The sequence below is a fragment of the Rousettus aegyptiacus genome, unplaced genomic scaffold (genome assembly GCF_014176215.1).
Source record: "Rousettus aegyptiacus isolate mRouAeg1 unplaced genomic scaffold, mRouAeg1.p scaffold_m13_p_6, whole genome shotgun sequence".
Classification (NCBI taxonomy): Eukaryota; Metazoa; Chordata; class Mammalia; order Chiroptera; family Pteropodidae; genus Rousettus; species Rousettus aegyptiacus.
In genome coordinates, this window is record NW_023416309.1 from 17,395,470 (window position 1) to 17,408,455 (window position 12,986).

The 12,986-nt window shown below is 36.6% G+C and overlaps 1 protein-coding gene and 1 pseudogene across 3 annotated transcripts in view; one reads left to right on the top strand and one right to left on the bottom strand.

Moving 5' to 3' along the window:
* Positions 1-12,986, bottom strand: part of TET1 (tet methylcytosine dioxygenase 1) — a 106,013-nt gene that overhangs the window by 73,121 nt on the left and 19,906 nt on the right. For all 3 annotated transcript variants that reach the window (XM_016127337.2, XM_036222601.1, XM_036222602.1), the window contains exon 3: positions 3,424-3,477. In XM_016127337.2, coding sequence (XP_015982823.2) covers positions 3,424-3,477 — 54 coding nt within the window. The remainder of the gene's footprint in view (positions 1-3,423; positions 3,478-12,986) is intronic.
* On the top strand, positions 10,586-10,704 carry LOC118604142 (annotated as a pseudogene).

The following is a 12,986-nucleotide window of genomic DNA, read 5'->3' on the forward strand; positions in this document are numbered from 1 at the left end:
TTCCGACGTACTCAGCCTTGCCTAATGGTACTTCTTTACACAATCACGGTTCTAGTACTGTTTTTGACCCCACCATACATACAGTCCCCACAGTCACTAGTGATGCTGAATATGTTCTATTTGCCCCTCCAGGTCCACACTCCATCTTCTACACCCTCTTACATGCTGCAGGAGGCTGACCAGGTTATATTTCATCAGTGGGCTCCCTTTTCTTTTCATTTCTGATTGGGATCAACCAATGAAATCAGCAAGAAACCGGAGGGCAGGGTATTTATTTCCATACGGCTCTCTCCATGACTTTTTCTTTGCACAAAGATACCTTTACCAAAGTGCCACAGTGAAAGCCCCTGATCCTTATATTAAGCTAAAACTATTCTATCCGAGTTCCTGCTCCCAACTCCCTTGCCCCTTCAGGCCTACGAGTGGTGATGGCCCTCTGCTGTCATTAGCTCTGGGATGTTCTGCCATCCCTATATTTTCCCATAACCCTGCCCTACAACTTTCAAACAATTCCTTTATTCAACTTCCCTCAACACCCTCAATTGACTGTGCAATATGATTTTCTCCAGGAACAATGACTGACAACATAACCAAAGTGATGTTACCTTAAGATTGACTTTCTCCAAGGGAATATATTATATTCTCCTACAATAACGCATAAAGTGAAGATTATTTACATAGATGTTTCTACCAAGAAGAGTTCCAAACCATGCCATTCACAAGTCCAATTTCAAGAATCAAGGCCTGAAATTATGTCACGCCTTTACCTTACTCAAGAGTCAAGGAAACAATTATAGCACAGCTAACAAGCTGTTGTCTGTATATGAAAGTAACTTTAGTGATCATTAATATGGCTTGAGCAGCAACCTGGTCTTCTAGCATAGTGGGGGCAGGAGTTTGTACTGACTCCCACCTCAATTCGATTCCCATTCTAGATATTAGATTGTTTTTGACAGAAACTATCAGTTCAGCTAGAGGAAAATGCTCTTCTTAGTCAGGGATTTGAGATCACTAGTTATAGTTTTAAGTTTTGAATTAGAATAAATATAGGTTATCAATACAGATAATAAATTGTTTAAAGATGGGAGGTATGAGATATATCAGGTAATTTCATCTCTTTACCTCTTTTTATTTTATTTGTTTATTTGTTTGTTTGTTTGTTTAATCTCAACTCTATCCAACTACTTCCTAACAGATGATGAAGATGAAAGTTAGTCAGAATACCTATAGAATACCAAAGAGCAGGGGATCCAGGAGATTTGAAGATCTAAGAGGTCAGAGTCAAAGTTCGTTCTCTGGCACAATGCCAAAGGCAAAGAGAATTACTAAAGGAGACCTAGGTGTAACCTGTAAGTTCCCATCACTGATTCCCTGGGTAGCAGCCAGCAGATTTTGAGTTTTCATTCATAAAACCTTAAACTAAAGGTGGTACTCTTTCCCCACACTCCTTCCCAAAATGTAGATTTAGTTCTTTTAACATCTCCTTCAGGGTTATATAGTATTCTACATTTGTTCTAACTGCATTTTATACACATCAAACTAACTCTCAAAGAATTTTTGCATTTCTACGATGGAGCAGGGAAACAAAGATTTCTTTGGAGAACAACAAAAAATATTATGCCCAATAGAATATTGAAGAAAACATTTAAAAATGCCAACATCAGAAAGAAACAATTTTTTTCCTTTTAGAGCACTTCCCTATTCTTGTACAACAACCGCTAGCTATACAAAAAAGTGAGCAATAATTCACTTCTGCTTGCTGTGGCACATGAAATCCAACCACCACAGGCATTTATTTTTTTAAAAAAGTCAGATCCACTGCCATGATTCAAAAATGCAACACATAGTATATTTACTTCTGCAATTTATAACAGGTGACAGGACACACAGAGACTAATAAAATAAACACAGAATTAAATCGTACTCCCATAGCCCAATTCTACTTCCCAGCAAAGGCAAGTGATGATTTAGCTATAAAGCTTAGTCTATATTAGTTTGTCCATGCAACCTACCACTTTTTCCTATTCCCCCATCCCTGCTTCCCATGGATTTGAGAGACATTTATATAAAAAGACTAAAACCATTTCTCCCTTGAAGATTTTTAATGATCTACTTCTATATTTGGGGAGGGAAGTAAAAGAGCGTGGATCAATATACAAGGAAAAAAAACAAAACAAAACAAAACAGAAGAGGGTTTAATTTACCTTGAAAATAACCAGTATTCTATTTGTTCAGGCCAAGTGAGACTTTGCACCAAGCAATTTCATTCATTTCACAGTGCCTAACACATTGATGACTGTGTGGTAAATATTAAAATACTTGTTGGTTGATGAAAAAAGTACATGGCAATCTTGTGTAGACACAGGACACAAAAACTCGATGTGGTCAGACAAATTAGAAAGCAATGTAAGGTTTGGTTCTCCATGTCAACAACATTTCTAAGGTACACACTGGGGAAATAAATGAGATAAAAATTTGCCACATCCATAGTTCAACATGTTCTTCCTCTTTGCTAAAACTTTATTTTTGAAAGAAAGCTAAGATTAAGTTAAAATATTTTAAATTATTTGTGCACAATATAATTTTAAAGACCAGCAGTTTTATTGCCTAATATGTCTTCTTAAATTAAAAAGGTTGCTTGCTCAGGTTGCTTCCATTTATAATAGTAATATACCACTTGAAACCTTTAACAATAAGCACCTATTTGCTAGACTAAACCTAGCCTCGAACTTTCAGTAATGCCATATGCTTTTAAATTAACCCTTTTAAATACTGTACAAAGCTCATAACACAGATTGCTAGCTTATAACTGAATTAGGTTACTACTGAATACTCATTAGGTAAACTATTGAAAATAAAGAAAACATGCATATTCTTACAGCTCTATGAATGTCAAAATTAAAGATGATATACTCAAAATTTAGGTTTAAGCAAATAGAATTTGGCTGTAAGAGCTCAATGGCTTACACATTTTAAGTTGAACTAAAAGCTCTAAGGACCTTTCCCTTTGGAAAGAAAAATCACGTATTTTAAAATTGTATCTAATGGAAGGTCTATTAAAATCACAATGGATCATAGCTGTCAACTTCAAATAGTGTCTCTCCTTAAGAGATTAAGTTCACACACAAATACAGATGCTACAAAGGGAGCTACAAAGAAAAATAAATTTTATTCACAACACTTTGCATATAAACTTTTCTTTTTGCAGACTTGTGTAGAGTTGAAAATAAAGGATGCTAATGTGCATATTATGCAGCACATCAAAAAAAAAACACTTCAGTTGAGTGAAAATTCATTTATCTATCTATTGAAAACCTGGGAGAATTCACATCCACTGTACTCCAAATTTACCCATAAGTGACAGAAAAATACTATATGAAATGGAAAAAAAAATCAAATATGATTTAATCAATAGCTGATTACCTTTAAAACTTTGGGCTTCTTTTCCCTCTGGGGCCTCTTGTTTTCCTTTATAACCTAAAAAAAAAATCAAATTGCAAAATAAGCCTCCGTTTAAGAAAAAAATTAGCTCCCACCCCCCAAAATTTTTTGGCTATTTCTGTATAAAACTACTTATACCATTTAAAATCATCAACATGTTTGCTAGGCAGAACCTAAAGAGCTTATGTAAAATGTATACTTTAAAAGTCACTGAAAAAAAAAAAGCCTTGCATGAAGATGAAGTAGGGAAATACCCTTTTTTCCCCTTAAAGTCTGTCTTAATTAGCCTCTGCATTCTTCACAGCGAAGCCCACGAGGTAGCCATCTTGCTTGCTTCTGCAGAGGAAGCCTCTACAGTGGAACAGTTCTGCAAACTGCTTTTTGGTATTATTATCATGGTGTTTAAAGGCAGCCCTGGCCTGCCAGCACTGTAGACGTGCTGGGCATGCCTTTTGCAAAAACAGCCCCACGAAGAGTGCAGCCAATGGCAATGCAGAGCTTAGCAACTCCAAAGTGATCTTCTATGCCTAGCCTTCCTAGACAAAGGATCTCCTGTGTGGCTCCGCTCTCACCACAGGACACAGGCAGCCACAAGCTGCGACATGGAGTTCGCTGCAGAGGATCTGGTCGCGCTGAATTCACAGGAGGCTTCAGCAAAAACAATGCACACAAATCCTCCAGGTCTCCGCCATCAGATCGATGGCGGAGTCTCCCTGATTAGTAACCTCTTGGTGGCTCCGAGGACAGGTCTCCGCGGGGGGAGGCGTGCGCGGCCCTGCCTCCAACATACAGGAGATATAACTGAGCCGAGGGGGGCATTTGGGCTTGCTGAAACTCTGGAAGGTATTGTGCATTTTTACTTTATAAGGCAAGGCTAAATATTGGCGATATTTAAGGCAGGGAGGTTATGTGAGGACAGTGTAGGCTCAGCTGTTGGGCTGCATGTCTCATTCCTCGGGAACCACACCTCTTTGCAGCAGGCTCTTTGCCCAGAAACACAGCAATTTGATTTCTGTCAATAAATGTCCAATTACAAAGGCGGATTAAAAAAAAAAATAAAGCCACTTAAAAGGAAAAGGACAGGAGGAGGACAAGTGGGGGGAGGAGTTTTCAAAATACACTTGCCGCTCTGCATGGCTGGAGTGAAAAAGATTTCTCTCTTGCTCTGGACATTTCTGGTGACCTTCAATTGCTAAAGAAATCCCTCCCTTCCAGAAGGCAGACTCATACCTTTGGGACAAAGGAGCATCTTTGGCTCCTCTGTCACCCAAGATCATCAACTGTCACTGAGCATCTCTCAACAGAGCTGCCAACCAGCTCCCCACGTGGAGCCTGTCTGCACCCTCGGCTGTTGGTTAGACAGGGCTACCCACTTTCCATGGATTGGGACCAGAGCCAGAGAAGGAACAAGCCACCACCCACATTCACACACCTGAACTGCCCCTACGTCCAGTGGGTGGTAGGCGCTGGGAGAGGTGGGCACCACAGTTGGAACTTGCCAGACCCTAGAAATGGCAGAGCCAGAGGAGTCTGGCTCCCTCCCTTTAGCCCCCTGGCCATGCAACAGAAGAGTAAGAACCAGTACAGCTGCTGTGAGCTGGCAGGTCTCAAGGTCACTGCCAAAATGGAGCGCAGAGGCTGGTCACAGTCCCATCACAGCCACCTTGACAGCTGCACAGATCTCGAGAAGACAGCCTCAGCTTCGCCCCTACAGGGCCAAAGATTCAGCAGCACATTTGGGGGATTGGCAGGAGGGCCTCCCTGGGTGCTCAGCCAAAGATGGGTTTTCCACTTGCAGTTGGATTCAGAACAGATTCCCACAATCAGGAACAGAGTGAGGGCCAGAAGGCCTGTATTTCATCACCCTTGATTCCTAGTCTTTCAGTTTGCCACAAAAGCAAACTTTCTGTGTTGAAATGGGAAGTCCAACATGCATTGTTTTCCCATTTTAAAATCTCTCCCTCACCCACCCACCCTCAAAATTTTTAACAAATGTAAGAAGCAAGCCTACTTACAGCAAAACCAGTGGATTCTGACCTAACCACATCCACCAGGGCAACTTCAAGCACACTGAGCCCACACTAAGAAGTTCTCTGTGGGGATTGAAGTAACCATGAAATAGGTAGAAAAAGAGTCAAACATAAGATTTGAAAATGGGTGCAAGACCTTTTCTTAAAAATAGGTACAAACTCTACATTTCTTTTTTCTTCAATTACAGTTTATAGTCAATATTATGTTAGTTTCAGGTGTATGACATAGTGGTTAGACATTTATATAACTTACAAAGTGATCCCCTCGATAAGTCTAATACCCTCTTGATGCCATAGTTATTATTACAATATTGGTAACCATAATCCCTATGTACATTTTTTTTCCTTCAGAGTTTGTGTGTATGTGTGTGTGTGTGTGTGTGTGGTAAAATATATATCACATAAAATTTGCCATTTTAACTATTTTTAAGCGCACAATTTAGTAGCATTAAGTACATCCACAGTGTTGCGCAACCATCACCACTCTCCATTTCCAGCAACTTTTCATCATCCCAGACACTCTGCACCCATTAAATAATAACTCCTCATTTACCTTCTCCCAGCACTTGCTAACTTTTCGTCTCTTTAAATTTTCCTATTCTAGGTACATACAAGTGTTATCACACAATATTTGTCCTTTTATGTCTGACTTATTTTACTTGGCATAATGTTTTTAAGACTCATCCATGTTGTAAGATTTCATTCCTTTTTAAGGCCAAATAATATTTCATTGTAGGTATAGACCACACTTTCTTCTGTTGATGTACATTTGGGTTGTTTCTACCTTTTGGCTATTGTTAAATAATGTTGCTATGAAAATGGGTGTACAAGTATCTTTGAGCCCTGGCTTTCAATGCTTTTGAGTATATATTTGGGAATGGAATTGCTAGATCATATAATTCTGTTTAATTTGGAGGGGGGGGAATTGCCAAACTATTTTCTACAGCAGCTGTACCATTTTACATTCCCATCAGCAATGCGTACAGGGTAGCCCTGCATTTCTTAAAGCGCCTTACATTTCAAATTACAGATTATGCCCACACCCTGAGTTCTTAGATGTAATTTTCAAAAAACATCAACATTTTACCAGGTTGACTGTTCAATATTCAGTAGAGTGGCCATGATATATTAAGATATAATTATATAGTTAAAATCAACCTATTATCTATGTGGTCTATATATTTGCCTCAATAAAATAAAATAAAATCAGGGTGAGAGTGTTAGGTGTTCTGAATATCCACATTGGTGAGAAGTCCATTCTTAAAAGCCCTGTGGACAGGCATTTTTCACTGCATAGGATTCTCATGAAGCCATCATAAGATTCTCATGAAGCCATTTGCACTTGGCAACCTAAGCAAACATCGAAGGTCTGTTTGCAATGTTTTGTAAAATGAGTTAATAAATGAAGCCAAATCTCACCTTCGTTAAATATGAGAGTGAATGAAAGTGACCAGAGCCAATATTAACTCTAAATATCCAACTGATACTACACCATGAAGATCTGCACTTGTTTGAACACAGAATAGATTGGGTAACCTCTATGGTTACCATTTGTTCTAAATCCTATACATAGAGATTTGACAGTCTCAGCTCAGGGTTTGGGTGACGACAAGCTTTGATGGAAAGAATAACCAGAAATTACTAGCAGAGAAACTGAAAGTTAATTATTATTTAGGGCAAAGAACATGCAACTAGATCCTGTAAAAAGAATGACAGTAGAAACTAAGAAATATTGTGTTATAGTCCTACTTATCGGAACTTATTTTTGTCACTTAAATCTATTTATTTTTTCCACAGGAATCATGATTTTCAAATTACATGAGTTGATATTTAATTTTGTCATCACACAGGTGTATTAGGTTCTTTCAAATATTACAAAATAAGATCTCTTTTCTCTTAAAAGATCTCTACATGATTATAAAACTAAAAAACACACACAGAGAGAGATTTAGTCTAACTACTACTTTATTTTATAGATAAATTGATGCCCAAAGGGGTAAAATTATTTACTTCAGGTTACGCAGTAAGTTAGAACTTGACTTAAGCCTAGTTCTAACCATCTACACTGCTCTCTACAACTCCTCTTCATTTTCAATACCCAACATTAGACATTTGTAAATATCCCAAAATAACCTTAAAAGAAATGTCTTCAAACTCACTTGCTTCAGTTTTAGGATTGAAAAAAGCAGCTCAGATTTCTATAAGACTGGTATTTTAAATCAACATTACATTAGTTGTACTTTTTGAAAAATATATTTTGTGCCCTTGGAGATAAATTTATGAATAATTTCAAAATTGTACTTCTCTTAAGTAGAATTCTGCACAAGAAATTCTGCACCCACAAGAAACTAAACATACAAACACTGCCTAGGAGGAGTCTTCTAAATTTATCTCAGGAGTAATTCACTCTTCCATCAAAATTAACAGCTCTGCAGCATAAAATCCTTCCAGTATTAGTGACACTCCTCTCCCATGAAATCCTTCCATATTCTTCTTATGTATTGTTGGGGAGTCATAGTTTTTGCAGAGATAAATGTATAAAGATATTCCAAGTATCATCTTTTTAAAACTCCCAATCAATAAGAACAAGGAAAAGATGTCTCATACTTTTCACAGTCCTAACAGATCTTAAAGTTAGTTTGGGTTATTTCTTGTGAGACATAGGAATATGAAAGACTAACACTGGAAATAATCCTGGGTGACTGGGTCAAGCAATAACAGTCTGAGTATAAGTGACCGATCCACTTGCGCAGGCTTTCCCAGGCTTTCCTCTCCTATTTCCTTGTCTGGGGCTTATCTGCAGTAGCCTCTTATCTCTCTAAGGGGTCAGGTCTACCTAGTATAGATCCACTCCATTCCCTCTACCAGTCCTGCTCACTGTTGGTAAAAATAACCAACCGCTCTTCAGTAGCAAGAATCAAGGAACAATTACTCAATGATCTTCAATAGTGGCCAAGTGAGAATTACTGACAATGAGGTGAATCATAGATAATATCAGTGACTAATGGGGCTAAAATATTACCTCTCCCCAATTTCTCAACAAGTTTTAGTACTAATTTGAAATTGACAGAGCTACTTCCTCTATTAGAATCTAGATCCATTAATTTGTCAAAAGCAAAGAAATCACAGAGGACACAGCTATTTAGAAAAATTTCTCCTTTTGTAAATGATATATTAAAGTTTGCTTCTTATAATCGCTAGTTGTCCTGTGTTTTTGTTCAGATGACATTAATTATTCAGGAAGGATTAACTTCTCTAGTTTTTTAACTCATTTACTAGAGTCTTAACACAATCTACAGAGAAGCAAGATTTGTCTACCTAGAAATAAGCTTCTCTTTCAGTTGTGTAACAGTGTACTGGACTGATGCTTCTGATGTTTGGAGTAAGGGATGCCCTTCCTTCATTCCAGGAGAACAGAGAACGCCAACCATATCAGAAGTACTGCTTCACACCTGTGGGATCTCATACTTGATGACTAATTTTTTTCCATAGAGCTTAAAAGCAGGTAGAGACACAGAGAAATAGTTGTTTTAGGGTAACCAAAAAAATAGACCAAAAACTTGCCATTGAGCCCATAATATTTATAAATAGAATGCCTACAATTAATTATTTCCAAAGTCTGCTTGCTCTTCCTTCTATTCAAATACTTATTCAAAGGGCACATTAGCTCTTGTTTAAAATGAAATAACAGTCTTTGATATTTTCCTAAAAACATTTCCTCTTACTCGCTATGATTTCTATATCCAAAGCTTTCAAATGTAAAGCCCTTTAGGAATACCTTATAGGGTCAAGAGATAATATGTTTGCTGTAACAAGAAAATAAAAAGGTTATTTTTATCACAGTCCAGCTTAGAAGTCAATAGTTAAGGAGCTCAAGCTTATAACTGTGTTAACTGTGCAGATTTAAATGAAAACATTTGACTATCTTTACTAGGATTGTTTTAGTATAAACAATTGTAATGGTATTTCTGTAGGTACTCTTACTGACTGGTGTAAAAAAATGCAGTTTTCACTAAAACCTGTTTGATTTACCCAACTTTCAAATACTATTCGATGGGTACATTAGCTCTTAACATTTAAAATAAAGCTTTCTTGCTGTTGTTGATATTTATAAACTATTAATTAATATTTTCCTTGCCCATAACATCAGTTCTTTCAAGAACATTTGAAAATATCTCAAACTGCATCCACTAATGCTGCAATTAAGATTTTAACTTTATGAAAATATACTCATATTTTTACAAGGCTATGTTTTTCAATCATCGTCATAAATGAAGTGTTAGTGGGTTTGGGGAGGATGAAGGGTCACTATACCCAAGAATTCTCTAAATCGCTACCTATGCATGTAATAAAAAAAAAATCATTTCAGATGTTTGGAAAGTATTATTTTTTTCTGGATTGTGCACCTTAAAAAATTATATTATACAATATCAAAATATTATCTTATATGAGATCAGTATGTCCCTGTTGGGATCCAGATCCCAATGGTGCTATTAACTATAGGACTTCGAGCAAGTCAACAACCTATAGACTCAGTGAGGAACAATCCTAACATTAGAGTTTAATGCTATAAAGGCTATGACTTTGAATGCTATGTGATATGACTTTTAGGTGGTTGTAATGCAGCCATGGAGAATCATGGTTATCCCTAATTTTAAAAATTATGCACAAATAAACAATGTAATGAGCAATTAAAACTCACTTAATATCAATAATTAGAGATGTTCAAGTACACAATATTTTGGGACACTGGAACCTCTCCCAGATAAATATAATAATAAGATTTCTGCTAGAGTTAGGACATGCTAATTCCACCAAACCATCATAACATAATCTCATATTTACTAGCTTAAAAGAATATGAAACTTTCAGTTCCAGTGGTAAAAGGAGTACTGATTTACAACAACCCTCCTGCTGAAGACAATCAGAATAGCTACACAACATTTAAAAATGTCCGCTTGGAGGCAAAGGAGAGTGAAAAATTACCATAATAGCATAGAATTATCAGACCATGATTCAACAAGGAATGAGGTCCAGAAAGTGTAAAAATAATCTAAATAAAAATAACTAATAGAGAGAAGAAGTCAAAAAGATGATTAAAAAGAAATGTAACCGTCAATGGCCATGCTACCCTGAACAAGCCTGATACCGTCTGATCTCGGAAGCTAAGCAGGGTCGGGTCTCGTTAGTACTTGGATGGGAAACCACCTAGGAAGACCAGGTGCTGTAGGTGTAAAAATATAAAAAATAAGGGATTGTAAGCTGACAAGGTCCTTGTAATTTGTGAGGTCAACCAAGGGTTGCTTTGTCTAAAAAATAAAAATAAAAAAAAGAGAGAAATGTAACCTTGAAATGAAAAGATAGAAGCAGAATTGGCAAACTGAAGCTTAAATATCTGATTCATGTCAAAAAAAATTATATTTTTTCAAAATGAACCTAAAAATTTTTACATATCTCTTCCAAAATTCCACAAGCATGACTGTCTTCAACCAGTCTACCTCTTGGTCCTCTCCATCCTCCAGGTTCTTCACATTATGCTTGTTGCCCCAGCTCAGGAAAATGGTAGTTAAAATGAGCATATACCATCCATGCCAAGGTTTCTAATCCTAGATCAACTGTGTGGTCTTAGACAAGTTCCTTGGTCTCTCTAAGCCTCAGTGTCTTACTTTATACATTGAGGGAAGAATGTATATTTCATAGAGTTGTTGTGAGTATTGGATGATACAACTAGCATCAGGGCTTAATACAGTTAAGTACTGGGCAGTTAAAGTACTACATAATAGTTGTTACTAACTCCTTCAGATATCAATGTTTACTGTATACCAATTCCACATCTCTGATCAGTTAGCACTCAATTCAACCAACATTTATATGGTGTCTACCAAATGCCAGGTACTATATAGGGAGGGAAATGAAAGGCAAGAAAAAGTTCTAGCTTCTTTGGGCAAGCCAGTGAAGTCTCTGCATAGTAAAAAGTAAAGTTCACTCATAACTTTGAATGACAAAGTAAAAAAGAAAAGATTAAAGAAAAAATAGATAAAATATAATTTCTCAAAATTGAAAACTTTTGTTTCAAAGGATATATCAAAAAAATGAAAAGACAACTCTTTGAGAGAAAATATTTGTAAATCATATGTCTATTAGGGGTCTAGTATCCAGAACATAAAAAGAACACTTGCAACTCAACAACAAAAAGGCAAATAAATCAATTTTTAAATGAGCAAAGGACTCTGCTATGGTCTGCATGTTTGTGGCCCCCTCCCAATTCATATGTTAAAATCCTAATATCCAATGTAATGATATTAGAAGGTGGGGACTTGGGAGGTGCTTACGTCATGAGGGTGGAATCCTCATGAATGGGATTCGTGCCTTATAAAAGAAGCTTCAGAGAGATCCCTAGCCTCTTCCACCATATGAGGACATTGAGAAGGAGCAAGCTGTGAACCAGGAAGTGGGCCTTCACCAGAATTCAATCATGTTAGCACCTTGATCTTGGACTTCCCAGAACTGTGAACTATAAATTTCTGTTGTTTTCAAGCTACCCAGTCTGCAGTATTTTGTCATAGTAGTCCACAGGGACTATGATAAGACTTGAACAGACACTTCTCCAAAGATATACAAATGGCCAATAAGCACATGAAAAGATGCTTGACATCATTAATTATTAGAGAAATGGAAATCAAAACCCAGGTGAGATACCACTTCACACCCACTAGAATGGCAATGATAAAATAAAGTCAGATGATAACAACAAGCATTGGTAAGGATGCAGAAAATTTAGAATCCTTCGTACATTGACTGTTGGAATATTAAACCTTACAGCTGCTTTGGAAAAGTTTGGCAATTCCTTAACAAAAAGTTATACCCTATGACCCAGTAATTCCACTCCTATAATTCTCTATCATATATCCTAAGAATATAACCAAAATATTTAAAACAAATGTCCATACAAAAACCTGTACACAAATGTTAACAAAATCATTATGCCAAGAAATGGAAACAACCCAAAAGTCTATCGCCTGATAAATGTTTATACAAGATGTGATTTATTCATACAATGAAATATTATTCACCTTTAAAAGGAAATGAAAAACTACATGCTACTACATGAATGAAAACATTATGCTAAGTGAACCAGACACAAAAGACAAAATATTGTATGATTCCATTCATATGAAATATCCAGAAAAGGCAAACCCATAAAGGCAAAAATAGATTAGCTATTGCCAAGAACTGGCAGGGGGTGCTGGGGCCGGAGGAGAATGAAGAGTGACTGCTTAATTGTACTAGATTTCTTTTGAGGGGTGATGAAAATGTTCTAGAATTAAGATAGTGATGATGGTTATATAATCTTATAAATATATTAAAGATCACTGAACCATACACTTTAAAAAGAGTAAACTTTATGATTTGTGAATTATATCTCAATTTTAAAAGCAGATTATTCAATTCTCCCAAATCATAGCAGAAAAAGTACCTCTACTACTTGCTAACTATGAGGAATTAAACACATTT